Source organism: Hydra vulgaris, chromosome 06 (assembly GCF_038396675.1).
Source record: "Hydra vulgaris chromosome 06, alternate assembly HydraT2T_AEP".
NCBI classification, from domain to species: domain Eukaryota; kingdom Metazoa; phylum Cnidaria; class Hydrozoa; order Anthoathecata; family Hydridae; genus Hydra; species Hydra vulgaris.
In genome coordinates, this window is record NC_088925.1 from 38,775,501 (window position 1) to 38,795,453 (window position 19,953).

The 19,953-nt window shown below is 28.8% G+C and overlaps 2 protein-coding genes across 2 annotated transcripts; both read right to left on the bottom strand.

Moving 5' to 3' along the window:
* Positions 1-13,152: 13,152 nt before the first annotated feature.
* Positions 13,153-19,415, bottom strand: cldnl12 (Claudin-like 12). The gene is made up of 4 exons (XM_065800077.1): positions 19,203-19,415; positions 18,594-18,693; positions 18,255-18,389; positions 13,153-13,717 (listed from the first exon to the last, which is right to left on the bottom strand). Exons 1-4 carry the CDS (start codon positions 19,332-19,334, stop codon positions 13,545-13,547), a joined length of 540 nt encoding a protein of 179 aa, XP_065656149.1. The 5' UTR covers positions 19,335-19,415; the 3' UTR covers positions 13,153-13,544.
* On the bottom strand, positions 13,638-16,393 carry LOC136081833 (zinc finger BED domain-containing protein 4-like). Its single transcript, XM_065800076.1, has 2 exons — positions 14,838-16,393; positions 13,638-14,765 (listed from the first exon to the last, which is right to left on the bottom strand). The coding sequence occupies exons 1-2, from the start codon at positions 15,666-15,668 to the stop codon at positions 14,475-14,477; spliced, it is 1,122 nt and encodes a 373-aa protein (XP_065656148.1). The 5' UTR covers positions 15,669-16,393; the 3' UTR covers positions 13,638-14,474.
* Positions 19,416-19,953: the final 538 nt, after the last annotated feature.

A 19,953-nucleotide genomic window follows, 5' to 3' on the forward strand; every position in this document is an offset into this window, starting at 1 on the left:
CTCCTCCTAAATTTTTCAATCTAAATTTTTTTTTGCATAAAGGTGCCTCGCAAAGCTAACTTCGCCGACGTCCACGATTTGCCTAGCGCTGCCGCTGTTAAAGCATTTAAAAAATTTGAAAAATGAACAGCAATATGATATCAAAATATTATCTTATCATACAAATAAAGTTTTTGCTTGTAACAAGCACGATAATATCATGATGTGTATTGTGGTTTATCATCCTCCGGCTAATTGCCATATAGAGGTAACATACCTGGGCCAGCAAAGACAAGTTCAGCTCACTGAAGAGCATAATCACCCGCTTCGCTGACCAAGAGTAAGTGAGTATTGGAAGAACTAAAAAAGTTAAAGTAAAAGTCAGAAGAAGTTGCGTTAGAAAGATAGCATAGAGAAAGCGGACAGATATTGCACGAGATGTTAGAATGCTTTTGATGTTTATTATAATATCATGACGATACACAATAATATCACAATAATATTAGAGATTTTTTAACTATTTGTCTAAATAAAGTTTGTACAGATGTTTAAGTGGAGCCACATTTCATTCTATGAACAAATGAAAAGTTTTACCTCAAGACTGCCAATACAAAGCGACGAAGCTAAATTAGATATAAAAGCAAACGGGTTTCGGAAGAAAGAGGAAACTTTATTTTTTGATGTTAGAATTACGCACGTAAACTCCAAGTCTTGCAAAAACCAACCAACAAATAATATTCATAATTAAAGGTATCTTGTTACAACATCCATTGAGAGAAATAAATTTTTCGGATTATATTTGAAAATGGGAATACCAAAAAATTAATATACATATTCTATGTGCATATTAATTTGTTGGTTTTACACACAAAGATCTTTAAAAGTGGATAAAGATAAGTCTTTTTTTCACATACACTACCGTCCTTAATTATACGAATGGTCATATTTTTCATAATAAGATAATAAAGTTTTTTTTATTATTGGGAGAAGAACTGAAGGCAAAATCTACCTGAATTATATTTTATTTTCCTATCTATTAAATTTTGATAAAAATAAATATAAAATTCCATTAGATTATTTTATAATCTACTTGCCTATTTAATCCCCTGCCCCCCTAGTGACCACAACCGCTATAGATATTCTTGTCTATCTACATAAAGACTTATTCAATTTTTTCGAAGTCAATTTATACCACTCAGAAATAAGTCTTTTCAACATTTTTTGCATGATTAGCCATTATTTTTTGACCTTACTTTTAATTTATTCTATAAAAGTCTTATAGTAGAGAGGTCTGGTGATTGGGGAAACCAAATCTTTCTATTCAATACTTGATCATTCTCTAATTCAGTCAACTTATACATTGTTTTGAAGATTATGCTTTGGACTTAAGCTTTGGGTTGGTCTCTTATGAAAAATAAACGGCTACCCATTAGTCCAACTTTGCGTGGCCTTAACGCACATCTACCATATTTCACAGTCAATAATACGCACTTCTTTATGGCACGTTTAACGACTTTTTTTGGATTAAAAACTATTTCTTGAATGCATAGGTTTAAAACTTGGACACGTAGTTCCACGTTTATGACCATTGATGATCCATTGTTATGCAGTTTTGCCCACTTAAGCATTTTTATTATTCTTGTGATTTTTATCAAAGCATTTTAATCAAAATGCTTTTATGTTTATTAAATTAACTAATAGTGCAAAAAAAAAAGAAAAAAGAAATTAAAAAATTATTAGAAATTTATGTAAGTCGAATAATTATGGACAGTAGTGTATATATAAAGCATAAAATATTAAAAGCATTACTTTCAAATATAATGAGGATTTTTCATTTCAACTAAAAAATGGTTTGCAATGAGTTCATCGGCCCGCAAAATTAAACAGATCGCATGTTTTTGAGGGCGATAAAAACATTATAACCCATTCTGTGCACCCTCATACAAGATTAACATAATTTTATTTACTATAAATAAATGAGTAATAAAGTTGAGTTAGACTTCGTGACATATTGACTTTCAAACTTTTTTTTTCAGACTATCCGCAGCTTATTAAGACTAATTACCTGAGCACATTAAAAACGTAAGTATCTTTATCATGACATGTGCGCAACTAATTTCTCTCGGTATATAATATCTTTATACATGTTATGTATAGAACTTCAAAAATGTATTATTTTGTATTAAAAAAAAAACAAAAAAGATTAAAAAAAAAAGAAAATGAAAATGCAAAGGTTTGAACCACGGCGATGCATTGAATGTAAAAATGGTGCGAGCTAACCACTTCACTCACTTTGGCGTATTGTTCGAACAATTATTTTGACACTATTCAGGGGTGGATCTAGAATTTTAAATAGGTGGTGCAAATTTTTTTTTATAAACCCCTCCCCCCCTAACCTTCCTAGGGTTTAAGTATAGATAATTTAAAAAGTGGAGGCACAGTAAAAGGCGTAGCAAAAGTGGGGTGGATATGCCCCGGGCGATTTGTTTTAGGAGTTGCGCCCCTGTTTATTTCATTGAATAATAATGAAATTTGTTTTGTATTGCTTTTGTAGTAATTATTTTTAACAGAAATTTTCACAAATGTTGCCTTGGCTATTTCGCTTATAAATTAGACATGTAATTTTGAGGTCAGTTTACTAAACAAAGTGCACCAACGAGAAGGTAAGCCATAGGACTTTGCATCTTTAATCTGTATACTGGCATTTTGCATAAGATTAACTCTCCATTTCTGGGTTCTTCCTTTTTCTTGCGAGGCAGGTAATGTGAAATAATGTTGCCTGAGGTTAGCCCTCCATTTCTGGATTCATACCTTTTCTTGATAGGCACGTAATGTAAAGTAATATTAGGTTATTTATTAAAGTAATATTTGGTTAATTAAGTATTATTATAATAATAAAGATTATCTATTTTTGGATTTGTTCCTTTTCTTGATGGGAATTTTTTCGTTTTCAACTGTTTTTTTATCATATTAATATTTGTTATATTTTTTTTTATTGAAGTTCAATTAATATAAAATAAATATATGCTAATAGTCTCTCTCTCTTTCTTTCTCTCCCGCTCTTACAAGTATATATCTCTCTCTCTCTCTCTCTCTCTCTCTCTCTCTCTCTCTCACACACACACAAACACACACACACACACACACACACACACATATATATATATATATATATATATATATATATATATATATATATATATATATATATATATATATATATATATATATATATATATATATATATATATATATATATATAGGGAACCTGTTGTACCTTTGACCACTTTTTGCTTTAAAGCGTTTATTGCTTTAAAACAAAACGTGGTCAAATTGTAAATTATTATTCTTATTTGTAATGAACATGTTTTTTCATCTTCTGGCATTATTACATTTCTTTCCTCCTTATTCTGGAGCAAATCATTCTCCAAACTAGCAATTACCCTGTTACTTGTCAAAACAGCAGCACTATGCTTAGTTTTGACTTGCCTTTAGGGATGTCGAACCCAATTATTTGTTATTTGGGTATTTGGTGTTTTAGCACTATTTGGGGTCACCCAAATATTTGTAGTTTTACCTAAATATTTGTATACAAATAGTGAAAAAATTTCTAAATTATTTTGCAGCATTTTTAAAAAAAATAGCCGTCACATTTTTAAAAATCTAATTTGTTAGGAACCCTTTATTTCCATTTCCAAGTTACGCAACTTCCATGAATTTTATATCATAATTAATTCATTACTACTGAAATTTTTCAAAATTTATCTTTGTTTAATTGTGAATTTAATCAAGTAACTATTAAAATTATACAAAGAAGTACTATAAATACTACTATCAGGTATGAGTCTCATGCTTTTTAGGTTACGTTGACTAAACTAAAATTTTATTTAGAAAATGACGAGTGAAGTGTGGAAACATTTTGTAAAAATCGGTAAAAATCGGGCAAATGTCAAGTTGGCAACTGTAATGAAGTTTGTACGGTTGTTAATTATGGAACAACGAATTTGATGAATCATTTAAAATTGAAACATGGCATGGATATATCTCTTAAAAGAAAGAATACATCAGAATCAACGGAAGGTCCAAGTATTCAAAAAATTCAACGTCCAATAACAAGTTTTACAGTTCGAGAGTCTAGAGAGTTGTTAATATCAAAATGTGCAGCCAAAGATGGATTTTCAATTAATCAAATAATAAATTCGGATGCTACTAAATCATATTTGTCATCACGCGGTCATCAAATGCCTAAATCAAGATCAACAGTTTGGGAAGACATTAAAAAGTACTACGAAGAAGTTTTTTATGAATTTGTGTTAAAAATTCATAAGTCTAAAGTCATGGGAAAGAAATTTAGTACAATAATTGATGAGTGGACTGATAATACATATAAGAGATATTTAAATGTCAAAATTCACAACGGCACTGAATCTAAGCAATTCGCATTAACTTCTGTTGGATCAGGTGGTTGTAATACTGAAAAATTGAAAACAATTGTCAGAAAAAAACTCCAGGACATCAAACTTGACATTTCAAAAGATATTGTCTCAACTATAAACGATGGAGCTTCCGTAATGAAAAAATATGCCACCTTGATGCCATTTGAAAGTCAACTTTGTTACAACCATGGAATAAATTTAGCTATTGTTGAATGTTTATATCAAAAAGATCGTGAAGATGGATGAATATAATGATAATGTTGAACTTGATGATGAAGATTTTGATGAAAAAATAGATTTTCTTTACCAATGGAAAAATTCTACTTTGATGTTATATCAGTTGTTCGAGGATATGTGAAAAATTTTTAAAAATCTCCATTGAAAATTGGTCGCTTTAAAGAAAATGTCTAAGAAACATGAGGAAAAGAGTTGACTCTATTAATTGACTGCAAGACAAGATGGAATAGTGTACTTCCTATGTTGCAGAGATTTTATGAACTGAAAGAAATTGTAAAATCTACAATAATTGAATTTGAAGGTTCATATGATGACAGCATTGAAACTAAAGTTAAAGACATAATAGATTGTTTGATTCCTGTTGAAGAAGTTATTAAAAAATTAAGCTCTAAATGCTGCAATTTGATGGTGGCAGAAGGATCATTTATCTATTTATTCAATACGCTCAACGCACAGGAAAGTGATATTTCGCAAAAAATGCTCGAAAATTTAAAAAACTTGAAGTGATTCACGAAGAAATGTCGATTTGATATCAATATTGATTTTTCTTCACACTGGTGATAATCCAAAGGAAAATGATTATTTTAAATATTCGTCAAAATCAACTATTAGAAAAGAAATTAAGAAACTCAATACAAGACTATTTGCATAATAATTGTTGGAGGAAAATGATGATGAAAATGATTCAAATAATCATCCAAGCTTGATGACACTATCAACCATTTTGTAAACCATTAGAAAACAGTCAAAACTTCGATTGAAAATAAAATTAAGGCGTTTGAAGGAACAAAAGAACGTGCAGATAAACTTCAGATGATCTACGATGCCTATTAACTGTGCAAGCAACATCAACAGACGTTGAAAGAGTCTTTTCTGTAGCTGGAAACTTCAAGACTAAACTTTGTAATAGAATGAAAGAAGAAAAATAGAATATCCTTGTATTTTTAAAATATCACTTCTTAAATAAAAGCTAAAACTTGAATTGAAATCAATTGATTTTTTTCATACATTTTACTATTTGGTATTTGTACAAATATTTGGGGGGTCACTCTTTGGGGTATTTGGTATTTGTACCAATATTGAAAACCCAAATATTTGGCATCCCTAGTTGCCTTAACTTATGCGTTTTCATTTAATTTCAAAGCTTTTTTTTCAATTTAAAGTGACGAATCTGCTCACTGTAATTTTATTTTTTTGTATGTGTTTTTTCAGATCTGGTATTTCTGCCCTTAAAGCTTTAAATATTTTTTCTTTTTGTTTAACATTTTGTCTTAGAACACGTAATTGATTTGACATGCTATTTAGTTCAGCTTTTAATAGTGCTATCTTGTTCCGACGTTCTTTGTTAGAGTTAGCAAACCGAGAAGACAAGTAGGATAACCTACCTTTTCGTTTTTGTTTTATAGGGCCTAATTTCTCTATAAAGATATGTTTAGTTACGTCTCATTTGCTATAACCTGCAGAACTTGATACATGGCTTTAAAAAAGTTTATTGCAAAATTCAAAAAAACGCTTACTGTCCTCAGCCCTGTTAAAATTTCTAGACCAATTCAATAATTTCTTTATGAGACTCCTAACCTGATTTTTACATGTTTCTATCTTAAAATTTCTAGTGACTTATTGAGATGTTTTGAGAAAAGAATCACTATTTTTTGTAAATAATAAAAAAATATGACCATTTCTACTAACTGTATTATACAGACTCTAATACACTCTGTATTGTATACAGAGTGTATTAGAGTCAATGCCTACTTGCGGCAATTCAAAATTAGCAATTAAATACTTTTTGCATTCATAAAACAAAAACTTTGATTTTAGCCGTATGATAGCATAAAAAAAAAGTTTAATTTTTATAAATAAAGAATAATATATTTAAATAATGGTTAATATAATGAAATTACAATTGCTAACTACATTAAAACTATTAAGTACAATTAAATAGTCTATATCTAACATCATTATTGTTATTACTTGTACATTCGACTCCTCCTCACTGCGAGTGTATTACATTATTGAAGCTTAAAAAGTTATCTAATTTGAGTATAATGTTAAGGTGTCTGAGTATGCTTTTTTTTCCCAATGAAATCAGACAGGTAGAAAGAAAAAAGGTTTTTAAAGTTGAGAGAATATATTAGAAAAATGAACCAGCATTCATTTGATATATACTTGATGTCCAAACAACAACAAATCTTTACCTAATTGGAGTATAGTATTAAGGTGTCTAAGTATGCTTTTTCTTCAATGAAATTTGACTGATAGTAAGAAAAAAGTTATTAAAGGTGAGAGAATATATTAGAAAAATAAACCAGGATTCCTTCGACATATACTTGATGTCCAAAAATAAGCAAGTTTTTAACAACAATCAAATTCATAGTAAATAAAATTTTACATCAAAAAATCCATGCAAAATTAAAGTTCTATAATTCTAGTATTCAAAAAATATCTATGTTGATACATATTTCTAAAAAATAACAGAGCAAAAGAAGTTCATAACTGCAACTTTTCAACAAACAAAATCGGTGATACGCTTTGAAAAAGCGTATCACAGATTTTGGCCGAAAAAACGGTTTCGTAAAATCCGGATTTTACGAAACCGTTTTACGAATCGCATACCTACTATAGCTGTCCAGAAATTAGGTAATAAAATGAACTTAACAATAACATTGCTTCAGCTGTCCGACTAACTAAATTAACAAAATTGATAATTCTAAGTGTAGTAGAGGTCCAAGAATATATAGTGAATTGCATTAAAATTCAATGGAATTGTTTCATTACCATAATGCTAGAAACAAATTTACAGTAAAAAGCAATAAAGCGCAGACGCCTAATAAAGTAGATAATAAATTTTATAAATTTGCCTTCTTAAAGTCCGCAAATTACCGAGAAAACAGTTTTTGTCGGTCAAAGGTACAACGTCCAAGTCTGGTCAAAGATACACGAGATGGGTTTCTTTAACAATTATCGTCTTAATCCCCATTTACGGTCAGACATAATCATCCAAACTTTTCCATCACAAAAGAATGTTGGGTAATGTTTATAATGTCGTAGATGAATTAAACAACAATTTATCACAGTTTTAAAATCAGAATAAGATTAACACAAATAATTACTTTTTAAGAGCTAAATCTTATAATTACTTGTGGATTGATACAATCCATCCCAAGTATGATAATTACGGTAAGAGAAGTCGTCATGGACTATTATTTCAAATGGCACTTCACTTCAAAGGTACAACAGATTCCCCTACATATAAATATATATATATATATATATATATATATATATATATATATATATATATATATATATATATATATATATATATATGTATACATATACATATATACGTCTTTCACCTGACTTTGAAGAAATGTCAACAACTCTTTCAACATCTGGAGAAATGTCTCGATATTTTGACAATAATGCTAAAGAGTTAAAGCGAGACTCAATCATATTACTTCTGGAGTATGTTTTTAGCCTGCGTATAACTGAAATACTTCTTTTACATTTACAAGTTGTTGTTGGAATTGTTCCTAATATTGTAAACGCTGTCCTTATATTTAGAAAACCTCTCATGTCAAAGGCCTTAAAAGAACCAGCAACAGTTAAAGGAATATTTGACTGGTTTTTTCGCAATAATTCCCATAAATTTAACTAAACACGCATTAAAGTAAAATAAGGCATATCAGGTGAATAGAAATTTAAAAAATCACAAAAATCAGATTTTTATGGTTTCCAAGCTTGTATTCTGGACAATACAGTTGAAGGAACTGCTGCTATAACTTTATAAATAAACACACTATTTTCTGGGAACGCATTATCTGGCTCATTAATATGATTTTCAATTAATGGAAAAGTAATGCTATGTTTAAAATAGTCACAAACTTTATTTGCTTGATAATTATTCCGGTAAACTTGGAAATTACACAATCTAAGTCTCACTTCTTGGATATCAAGGCTAAAACTAAAAGCCAAGCTAAAAGCTATAGTGCATCTTTCAGTGTGATGTATATCACTTTTGTTTTTTATTTCTAATAACAAATCTTTTAGATTAGTTATTTCAAAACACTGTTCTGATATGTCAAAAGATTAAGTTTAAAGAGTTATAGTAATTGCATAAAAAATCCTAACTAAAAACTAACTAAAAAAATAATAATTGTTTGGTTATAACTAAACTTATAATAAAAGAGAAATTTGTTAATTATCTTAAAAAAGAAAAGGATTTGGAAGCAGTCTAACTGTTGCATTCCTTTAATTTATTTGATCCCATTTCCTCTATTGCCTGAATAACAATTATAAAATTATCAAAAAAAACCCATCAATGTTCAACAAGTGTCTATAACTTTTTATTGGTTTGGACATAAATATTTTTTAAGACAGTTACTACAATTAGGAGATAAGTTAGAAAAATAAGAAACTTCTTTTAATTGGCCAAGAAGATTTTTCTTTTTTTGAACTGGGCATGCAGTTGCATTAACACGAAAATTTAAAAGCTCTATGAAGTTACTTACTCCAACATTTTGTGTAGAAGATTCCCCAATATCATTATGATATTTGGTATCATCAGGATGTCCATAAAGTCATAGATCATTTCTACAAAGAAGTATCATTGTTTTGATTAATGGAACTTATTTTTTTTTGTTATAAGAAAGAAGTTTCAAATGAGAATTATTTAAATTAACCTCAATAACATTACTTTTGGACTTGCAATGTGAAAGTAATGCATTAAACAAAGCATAGACCTTTCATGTAAAACACAACTGCTCTCATGTCTTTTTCAAATCACGAACAGCATTACTTCACTCATGACGAGGCTTAAAAACTAAATTTAATATTCCAGACTTATTTGAAATACTTGGAATACTAGCATCTAACAAAGTACAATAAAGGCAGTGAGCTCCATCTTCTTAGCTAGAATAAGCTAACCAAGAATAATGGCTGAGCCATTCAATTTTAAATGATTTTTTCATATTAGAAGATATTGGAAAACAAATATGGAATTAAGACGAAATACTGTTTTCCATACTTACTTACTTCTTACTTTAACTGGATACTTGTTACTTTAAATTTTCAATTCTCCAGTTAATAGATTTTTATATTTGCGAATATTAGGAAAATACCTAGCCTTAATTGCATTTGAGACTAAAAAATTCATCTTTGTTTCAAAACTTTAATTTACTAGCAAAGTTCTACGACAAAAATTACGAGCGAAGTACGTATATCAGGTGGCATAACTGATGCAATTGTTCAACGATTTGCCAAATGGTAGAACAACTGCATCATGCAATTATTCTAAATTTTCTACAAGGTTGATTGGTTATTTAAAACATTCTTTATCTTTTTTGCAACGATATGTTATGTAAACTAGATGTCTAACTTGCGGGATTTTATTGGACGAAAAATGAAGCGGCCTTTTTTTTGTTTATAAATATAGTCCGCCATTTGTAAAAAGGGCAAAAGCTGAAGCCGGTGTGTGGAATAAAAGTTAAATTCCAAGTTCAAAGTTCCCAATAAATTAAAGGTAATTCAAAATTACTCTTTTATAATTATACAATGTTTATAAAAGCTTTTTTCATGAGCCTATGTTTATTAAAAAGTATTATAATTCATGAAAATGCTTTAAAAGCGTTTGTCGTTTCACTTTTCTATTTAAAACTTTTATCCCTTTCTAATCGCAAATGAATTTAGAAATCATAAATTATTATTTTACAAGTATTCTAATTTCTTCTCAACACTTTTACATAAATAGAATTTATATTTAAAATATATTTACTTGATTTAAGAAAAAAAAAAGTTAAACCATATTTGTTTACAAACTTAATCCACCATTTGTAAAAAGAGTAACAAGCGGCTTCACTTTTCGGGTTGAAGTTTAGGATTTAGTTTGTATAATATATCATTGCTTTTTGGAAACATTTTTGTATTTTTTTGCGGTAGGTTTGTAGTAACTGTCACAATTGTTATTCTAATAAATAGTGGTTGGTTTAAACTGTTTCTTAACCAATCATTTATGATTTAAAGTACAATTGCACAAATTTTGCATCACTTGCTACAAAGCGATGCAAAACTTGTAAAAATGTACAATAAGCTTCGGCGTCCCGGAACGTTATTCCCGAAATGAACCAATAATCACGTTATCACGGTAGGAATGCAACGGTAAAAATGAATCGGGACAAAAATTTTTAAAGTGCGGTAACGTCTTGGTTTAATCGGGACGAGGTTGGTGCGGTAACGGTTAAAACCGCTTGTCCGGGTTCTTTTCCCGAATGGGAAACCGCACCAACCAAGATCAAACCGCACCAGTTTTTTTGTTTAATACCGTGACATAACGTGACGTTCCGTTACGTTACCGCACTTTTCCAAAAATGAAATACTTTACAAAGTTCTAAAAATTTCAATATTGTTGGCAGTCATTTTATTTCATTTAAAATGGAATTTTTGAAAGGGCTTGTAATTGAACGAGTCCAGTTAAACTTTACTTTAAAGTAATTTTATAGTATAAAGTTTTATGTCAGTATAAAACTTTGAAACTTTTGTGTAATTCAAATTTTTCAGAGCAGACAAAAAATAACCAGTGGATGGCCTTAGTGTTCCATAAAATCAAATAATCAATGGTACTTTATTTTGCTTTCAATGAAATAGTTTACAAAATACCAAAATGTTATATCAATTGTTTCTTTCTTGAAGTTCATTTCTGAAGCAGCAGAAATTTTTGACCGGGCTTGTAAAAGTTCGAGCCCAAATTGACTTTATAGTATAAAAGTTTCATTTCAGTATGAAACTTTAAAACTTTAGTAAATTACAAATTTATCAGAGTAGACAAAAAATAACCCAAATTATGGTTGTTTAAAAAAAAACAATCAATGGCGTTTTATTATTTTTTTAATGACCTGCTTTGCTTAAGTCAAAAAGTTTAGCTTCGGCCCAAAGAGTGGACTGAGGTGCTAACCTAAATTTTTCTCCCTTTTTTAGGTTAGTGCATCACTTTCATCATTGGCCCATAAGAATTTAACTGAGTATACTTAGTTTTTGACCGGGCTTGTCGCTTTAGACGAACCCCATTAACCTATAAAAGCTCTAAATAGTAACTTTAAGTCATAAAAGGCGCTTAAAAATGTAAAAAACCAAGAAGTAACGGTTTGTTCCGGAACGTCACGGTTTGTCACGTTATGCTTGGTAAGTTATAAACCGAGAATCACGTTAAGTCATGAAACGTCACGGTTTGTCACGTTATTCTTGGTTCATAACCGCACCAAATATTCGAGTGCGGTTATTCAATTGCACATTTTTTTTTAAAGTGCGGTAACGTCTTGGTTCAATCGGGACAAAAGTTGCTGTCACGTAACGTTTTTTTGAACCGGGATGCCGAAGCTTAATGTACAAATAAGATTAAAATATTTTTTCTTTAACCGATCACATTTATATATAGTGAAGAACAATTGCATCAGTTGCTCCAAAGCATAGAAAATTTCGTAAGGAATGAGTAACTATGGAGATCAAATAAAATGGAGTTAAGATTTAATATTTTTTTTAGAGTTTAAAACAAATTTTTCATTTTTTGTGAATATTAGATTCTAATTTCTAACTAATTTATTAAGAAAAAAAAGTGAAATGAGATACATTTAAATTTAGCGGTGCAAAAAGACTAATGCACTCGCATCAGTGGCGACACGCTAGATTCGCCCCTGCTATTTAATAAACAATAGACTTTATAAAACGGAAAATAAATGCTATAAATCAAAAATAAGCAAATATTGCCGCAATACAATTTTCAAGTAAAAGTAAATCTGCAAAAATTGATATGTTTTAACATTACATAACTTGAAGTTTACGTAAGTTAGATATTTGCAAACACTTTCGTTCACATTTTCTTATAAAAATAGTTCTGCGACTTTTTCATAAAAAACTTTCTTAAATACCTAAAACTTGCTATTTCATTTTTTATTTGAATGTTCAATTTCAATTAAAAACTTTCAATTATAATCAACATTTAGCATTATTCCTTTGAACCAATCACAAATCATGAGTAATTCAGTATCTACATTTTTGAAATGTTGATATGCAGTTTTGAGTTAAAAAAGTTTAATTGGCATACACGACGTCATAAAGTCGAAAGTTTTAGGGAGATCATTAATGTAAATTAAAAAAAAGGGGTCCTAGTATAGACTAATATAGAGTACTGAGGTACCCTAAAAATTATATCTAATAACTTAAAAAAGACAGTTGCATGACAACAAACTATTTAATGTTGCTTAAAAAACTTTAAAGTAGTACTAAGACATTTTTAATTTCATAATATTCAACTTTTTCAAATAAAATTTTGTGGTCATTTGTATTAAAAGCTTTTGATATATCTATGAAAAAACAAATACTGGGATATTTTAAAAGAACCAGCAACAACCGGTTATTGGGTGTTCTTTCAAATTACAATTTTTGAATTTTTTGAAGCAAATACGGTTCAATCATGATCAACAACAAATTTTGTAAAAATGACTAATAATTTTTAAAAAGGATTTATTTATTACACGAAGAAAAAATCACTGTAAATATATAATAAATATAATACAAAGCACACTTATAAAGAATTTAAATATATTCAAAATTTTATTTAAATGTAATAACCCAAACTTATATATACGATAATATGAACAATACAAAAATAACACCCATACAAAAAAAAAGAAGAAGATACCCCTAAAAAATTTTTTTTAGCATAAAACAGCTTGTATTGTTAAAACTCTTTAAAATAAAAAAAAATTATACACTTTTTTTTTATTTAAATGTAGGTAACTTTTTTACATTTATACAACACTTACATATGGTAGTAACATTATCAATGTGCATTTAAAAAATAAAAAACGTACTTTGTTATTTTATCGTATTCTGAAAGAATTAATATTGGACTTTTGGTAAGGAAATACAAATAATTCCAGAAACCATAGCAATAGCCATACCTGCCCAACCAACACCAAAAGAGTATCCATATTTATTAATAAACAACCAATGTACCCTGGGAATGTCATTAGAAGCAAGGAACAATATCAAGCCACTTAAAGCAAGCAAAGCTATAAAAAAAAATAAAGATAAAAAAAAAAAAATTAAAACACAAAAAGAAATAAAATAGAAACACAAAAATAAATGTTACGCATTTAATAATACTTTAATATATTTTGTGCTTAGTTTTTATTAAAACTACTCTAAAAACAAATTCAAGTAGCTAAAAAAATAAAACGTATAAACTAAACTTACTTGCAGTAGAAACGATACAAATTAAAAAATTTTAATGTATATACAATCAGGATACTTTTTGAATTATAATTAGAGAAAAGCCGATTCCGAAAAATACCGATTCCAATTCTTTGTTGCGATTCCGATTCTTTACCGATTCCGATTCTTTTGTGATTTTTATTATTTTAATTAAAACTGGTAGTTGAGTTAATAATTTAACCGTTATATCATGTTAATTGAATACTTATGCAGATTTTAAAAGTGAAAACACCAAAATTAGTTATATTGATACAGATGAAACAGGACCAAAGACACCAAGGCCCGGGGCATGCCCCTTTTTAAAAAAATTGACATGTAAATAGACTTTTTTTTTTCGAAATAAGGGAGTGTTCCCCTTCTATTTTGAAAACCGTGTCGTCGACCCTGTGAAATAATAGCAACTAAACAAGTAATATAATATTAAACAATATATATGTTTGTATGGAACTTATTGTTATTAAGAAACAAATAATATAATCATAAGTAATGGTAAAAGTGATCAGATACTCAGAATGTTGTCTTTTCAATCAGCTTTTACATATAATATTAGTACCGTTAGTACTGATAGTTAAGAAATGGGAGGTTCTTGTTCAAAAACACAAGCATTTGCACTCGTTCCGGAGTTAATCGGCCTCTTTTCCGGTTGCAGATAAGAACCGCAGTACTAAACAACCGCTCCGAAAACACTGTACATAGAGGCATCCCTAAATATTTTTGTGCTAGTTTTTTCATGTTAAGAAATTTGGATTTCCTCCAGTATTCAAAGACGTCCTCGTGACTTGCAAGTAGAGGTTCTTTCAAGTACACTGCTACTTTGTCTGACATTGTGAAATGCGCAGTATAAATCTAAAACATTAAAACAATTTATAGGCTTGCAATATTTAAAGTACAATACTAATATAGAAGCACAATACTTACTACAGAATTTGTAATGATTAATTGGTTATATAATGACCAGATAGCACCTGGAGCAGGTGTGGTAGGTTCTTGATTTTCAGCAGCTTTAATTTCATGACCCTCGTCTATGTCCAATGCATTTAACTCGCCAATTAATAAAGTAACAGCTTTCTCAGCCATCGTCCTGCTCCTAAAAATCTTGTTTTTAAATCTGGGATCTATTATTGTTGCAAAAGCATATATAGGTTCGTTCTCGCAGTCTCCGTAACATCGATGCAAAGATTGACACAGAGATTCTTTAAAATTTCCGTAGTCCTTGATGCGATCAATTGACATGTTAACTGCATTTATTATTGGGATAACTTCTGATGTGGTCACTTTCAATGAACTGCAGTAAGGGTATCTAGTTGGCTCATCTTGAATAATGCTGTGTTTATGCAGTCCCAGAATCTCCTGAGATTGTCTCAAAAGTTTGTATGACTTAACCAAATGTTTAAAGTGTCCTGCTATTCTTCTACAGGTAGCAGTTAGTAAAGATATGCGTTCATTGTCGAGGCAGCCGTCTTTCACAACCAACTGAAGTGTATGGGCAAGACAAGGAATATTTGTAAACTTCCAAACTTCCATAGCAGAAACAATATTTCTGAGATTATCTCTTACTACAACATTAAGTTTTTCAAGTAATCCCCAACGCTCAAGTGATTCATTCATAAAGTTAACAAGGTTGGTTGCGGTGTGGGACTCATAAGGAAAAGGTACCATGTCACAACAAATGTGAATTTGTTTCATATCTTCTGTGAGGAAATGTGCTGTTAGGCTCATGTAATCAACATTGGCTGTTGAGCTCCACATGTCGGTAGTTATACTAACATGATTAGCTTTTTTTGCCAAGAACTGAATTTTACTTGATACCTTCTGATAAATGCTAGGAATTTCAATAGTCGAGAAGTATTTTCTGCTTGGTATCGTATACCTTGGCTCCAAAAACTGTAGTAACCTCTTGAAACCGGGATTTTCTACTATACTAACAGGTTGGTTATCTGTGCATTTCAGCAATAAGCCTTGTAATTTTTATTGCCTTCAGATCTGTAGATGTGAGAGGCCTGGTCTTTGCAAACACTTGGTGTATTGTTGGTTGTTTAGTAGATGAAAATCTAGGCTTCATTTTTATAGAACTAATTGTGGAAGAAGAGCTTCTAGTATTGATCTCCGCATCCTCAGACTTAGGGTTGAGACTTGTGAATGTGGATGCGAGTGTAGTAGATCGAGGTTCCCTTGGCATAGGAGTTTCAAAAGCAGGGTTAGGACTGGATTTACAAGATTGTCCTGCGGTAGAACTACCTTCGCATATATTAAAATTGATAACGCTAGCTTTATCATGTTTCTGATTTTTAATTTCTGATTTATGAAAGGTTTTTAAATGCTTTAGGATGTTCGATGTTGTGTATGACTGACAAACTCTGCCACCACCCCTGGATATAACAGTTTTGCAAAAGTTGCATATTGCAGAGTTAGTGTCATTTGAATTGATCACAAAATAGTCCCATACCTCGCTTTTTTTACGATTCGGCATGATAATGACACTATATATATATATATATATATATATATATATATATATATATATATATATATATATATACATACATATATATATATATATATATATATATATATATATATATATATATATATATATATATATATATATATATATATATATATATATATATATATATATATATATATATATATATGTTTATATTCTGAAATTAAAACAGCATTTATAAAAATACAAAATAATAATACTAACAATAATAATTATTATAATAAAACAAGCAAATAAGATTTTTATGATAATACTTACTGTCGGTAAATTGATTAAAATTGAAAAAAATAAATCAATTGAAATTTAGAGTATAAACTTTTACTTTTATTTTCAACATTTACTGTTGTTCCTTCACAGTTACTTAACTTCAACGATGATATTAAATGAGAAAGTGAAGATTTAATGTAAATTAAACAAACAAAAAATCTCAACGGCAAAGAGTGTATATATTAACTTAAATTATCAAGGGAGAAATAATAAAAGAAGTGAAGTCGTTAAAAAGTCTTTTAAAAAAGAATCAGAATCGTTAAAAAAAGTTGAGAATCGCGATTCTTACGATTCCTTGAGAATCGGTGGAATCGGGAGAATCGGAATCGGCCCATCTCTAATTATAATTATAAATAATTAATTATATAAATATAATTATTTATAATTTTTACTATACTTCATTATACCTAATATTTAAGTGTTACCAAGGTTACTAATATTTAAGTGTTACCTATTGCCAATTGCACAATGACTTCTCGTGTTACAACCCAACAAGCAAAAAATAGTTATGCAACAAGAAAAGTCAAGACAACTTTTATATTATTTTAATTTCTTCAATTTTATGTTTTTTTATTAGTTAATAAATTTAACAAACTAAATTGAGAAAAACTATATTTAGTATCAATTAATAACAGTTTACAATCATTAGGCCATTGCATACCAATTATCATTAATTTGTGCACCCTTTGCAAATGCATGAAAAATTGTTTTGAAAAAATAAAAATTGATTAAATTCAATAAACATCTTTGATATACCTAATAACTTATTAACTAGAATAAAAATTATTAGAAAATAAAACTCCCTTATTTGACATAAATACCTTAAATTAGACGTTTGTCAATAAATAAAAATACAAACGCCAACATTCATTAAAAAAAAACAACCAGTTGTTGCACCCTGCGTACATATATAAATATATATATATGCATATATAAATAAAATATAACATGAACTTTGAATATAAAAATATACTTAAGGATGTATCAATATTTATGCAGCCTTAACATAATATACTAAACTGTCCTAAGCAGCAAGTCATTGAAACAATAGCAATAGTATAGGAAATACTGAGGAAAACAGGCAAACATGCAAATAGTATCAAAAAATTCCAAGACTTAAAAATTATTGCTACAGAAAAAGTGATAAAAATTCAAACTATGGATTTGATGGGTGGACTACAAAAAAAAATTAAATTACTTGCAAGTCATAAAGTTGAGACCTAATTTTTGAACAATAGAAATAGAAGTCAATGCTGTAAAGAAATAATTAATTATAAGAAGTATACAACAAACCAATTGGGCATAAAAAAACAAATAAATGACAGCTATTGCTCTATATACAATATTTATTCATCTATTTTATCTTAAATAAGTTTTGCACATTAGCTCTCACTCATTGATAAAAAAAAGTAATAAAAATCTCATCTTCATATGGAATACCATTCTGAGGTAATCAAAAAAGAAAATTACATTTAAACACAATTTTTATTGACTTTAATCTAAAAATTTTTCATTAATTAAATTTTTTTAATTTATTTATACATAGTAACAAGTATTTTTACCTGCAGTTATCAATATCACTCCAACAGGATTAAATGTCAGATCAGCTCTGAACTGCATTGCAATAATATAGCCAAGTATAATTGCATAACACAAAAATGATAAACACAGCAAAAAACGAACAACGTTTATAAATGCTAAAAAGTTATATCAATAATTTTTAAAAATTATTTAAAAATCACATTTTGGTTAAAATTAAAAAACTAATACCACATTCATACTGGCAGTAAAACAATATACTGAGGTTGTTTTACAATTTAATACATTTTTAAAGTAAAATGTGCTATATTATCAGTGAAAACAGTGTATAATTTAAAACACTAACAAAACTTTTGACATACCATCTCCAACCCGCTCAAAGCAAGATGAATCAAAACCTCGGTTAGGTCTATCATAACATATTTTCCACAGGCCATAGTACTCATCTCCAAAAACATCTTTCTGTGATAATAGTTAAAAAAAATAATTCTTTAATTTAATTTTATTCATTTAATTTGTTATTTTGTTTACTTATTATATGAAACTTAAATAACATAAAAAAACCTTTAAAAAACTGTAACAAAGAGTTATTCAAACCAAATTATAAAACTTCGAAATATAAATTAATATATACGTATATTAATTTATATTTTGAAGTACATACATAATATGTATGCATACATACATACATAACATAGGTATGTATGTATGTATGTATGTATGTATGTATGTATGTATGTATGTATGTATGTATGTATGTATGTATGTATGTATGTATGTTTGTATGTATGTATGTATGTATGTATGTATGTATGTATGTATGTATGTATGTATGTATGTATGTATGTATGTATGTATGTATGTATGTATGTATGTATGTATGTATGTATGTATGTATGTATGTATGTATGTATGTATGTATGTATGTGTGTATGTATGTAGTTATGTATTTTATTATATAAATGTCTCACCTTTGTCCAACCTTTTATGAACCATGAAGTTGTACCATTTGATATAGCAATAAATGCAAATGAAACACTTATAGCTATATAAAGTAAAAATCTCTCTTTGGTAAATCTGCTGCCATACTTTATAACAGTCATTCTTTTGCAAGTGTGTAGTAGTGAATAATTGGCGAACCTATTTTGTATTCAACAGCGTTTTTTTAATCTATTTATGATTAGGAGATTTAGTTAACCGCCTAAGGACGGAAAATAATAAAAACCCGTTCGGTTAGGATTTAACAATAAGTACGTCAAAGAAACTTCAAGGATGTTAGTCATTATTAAGTTCTTTGTCGGATACTTCATATCGTTGTTGTAAAAATTTAGTATTTCAGATTGTGATGGTTACAAAATTATAAGTTTATAGCTTTTACCTTGATTGAAAAACAAAATATTTTGCTTTTTAGCACTGTTATAAATAAGGTTGTTCAATTTTTACGCAAGTAAAAAAATAAAGAAGAGGGAAGGAGAGGTTTTTTTTAAACTAAGTGTTAAAAAAATCTTTTACACCTAAAAACAACAAAAAAGGAAAGAAAACTTTTTGTTTTGTTTTTCTTTTGATGGTTTTGTTTCCTTTGTTGTTGAACACACGGGATCGATCCAACGTTGGGCAACATCGAATAACTAAATCTAACGTTGTATACAAATCTAACGTTGCATACATTTTCCATGAGAACTACATGCAGTTCTCATGAAAAATAACGTTGGTTACACTAAC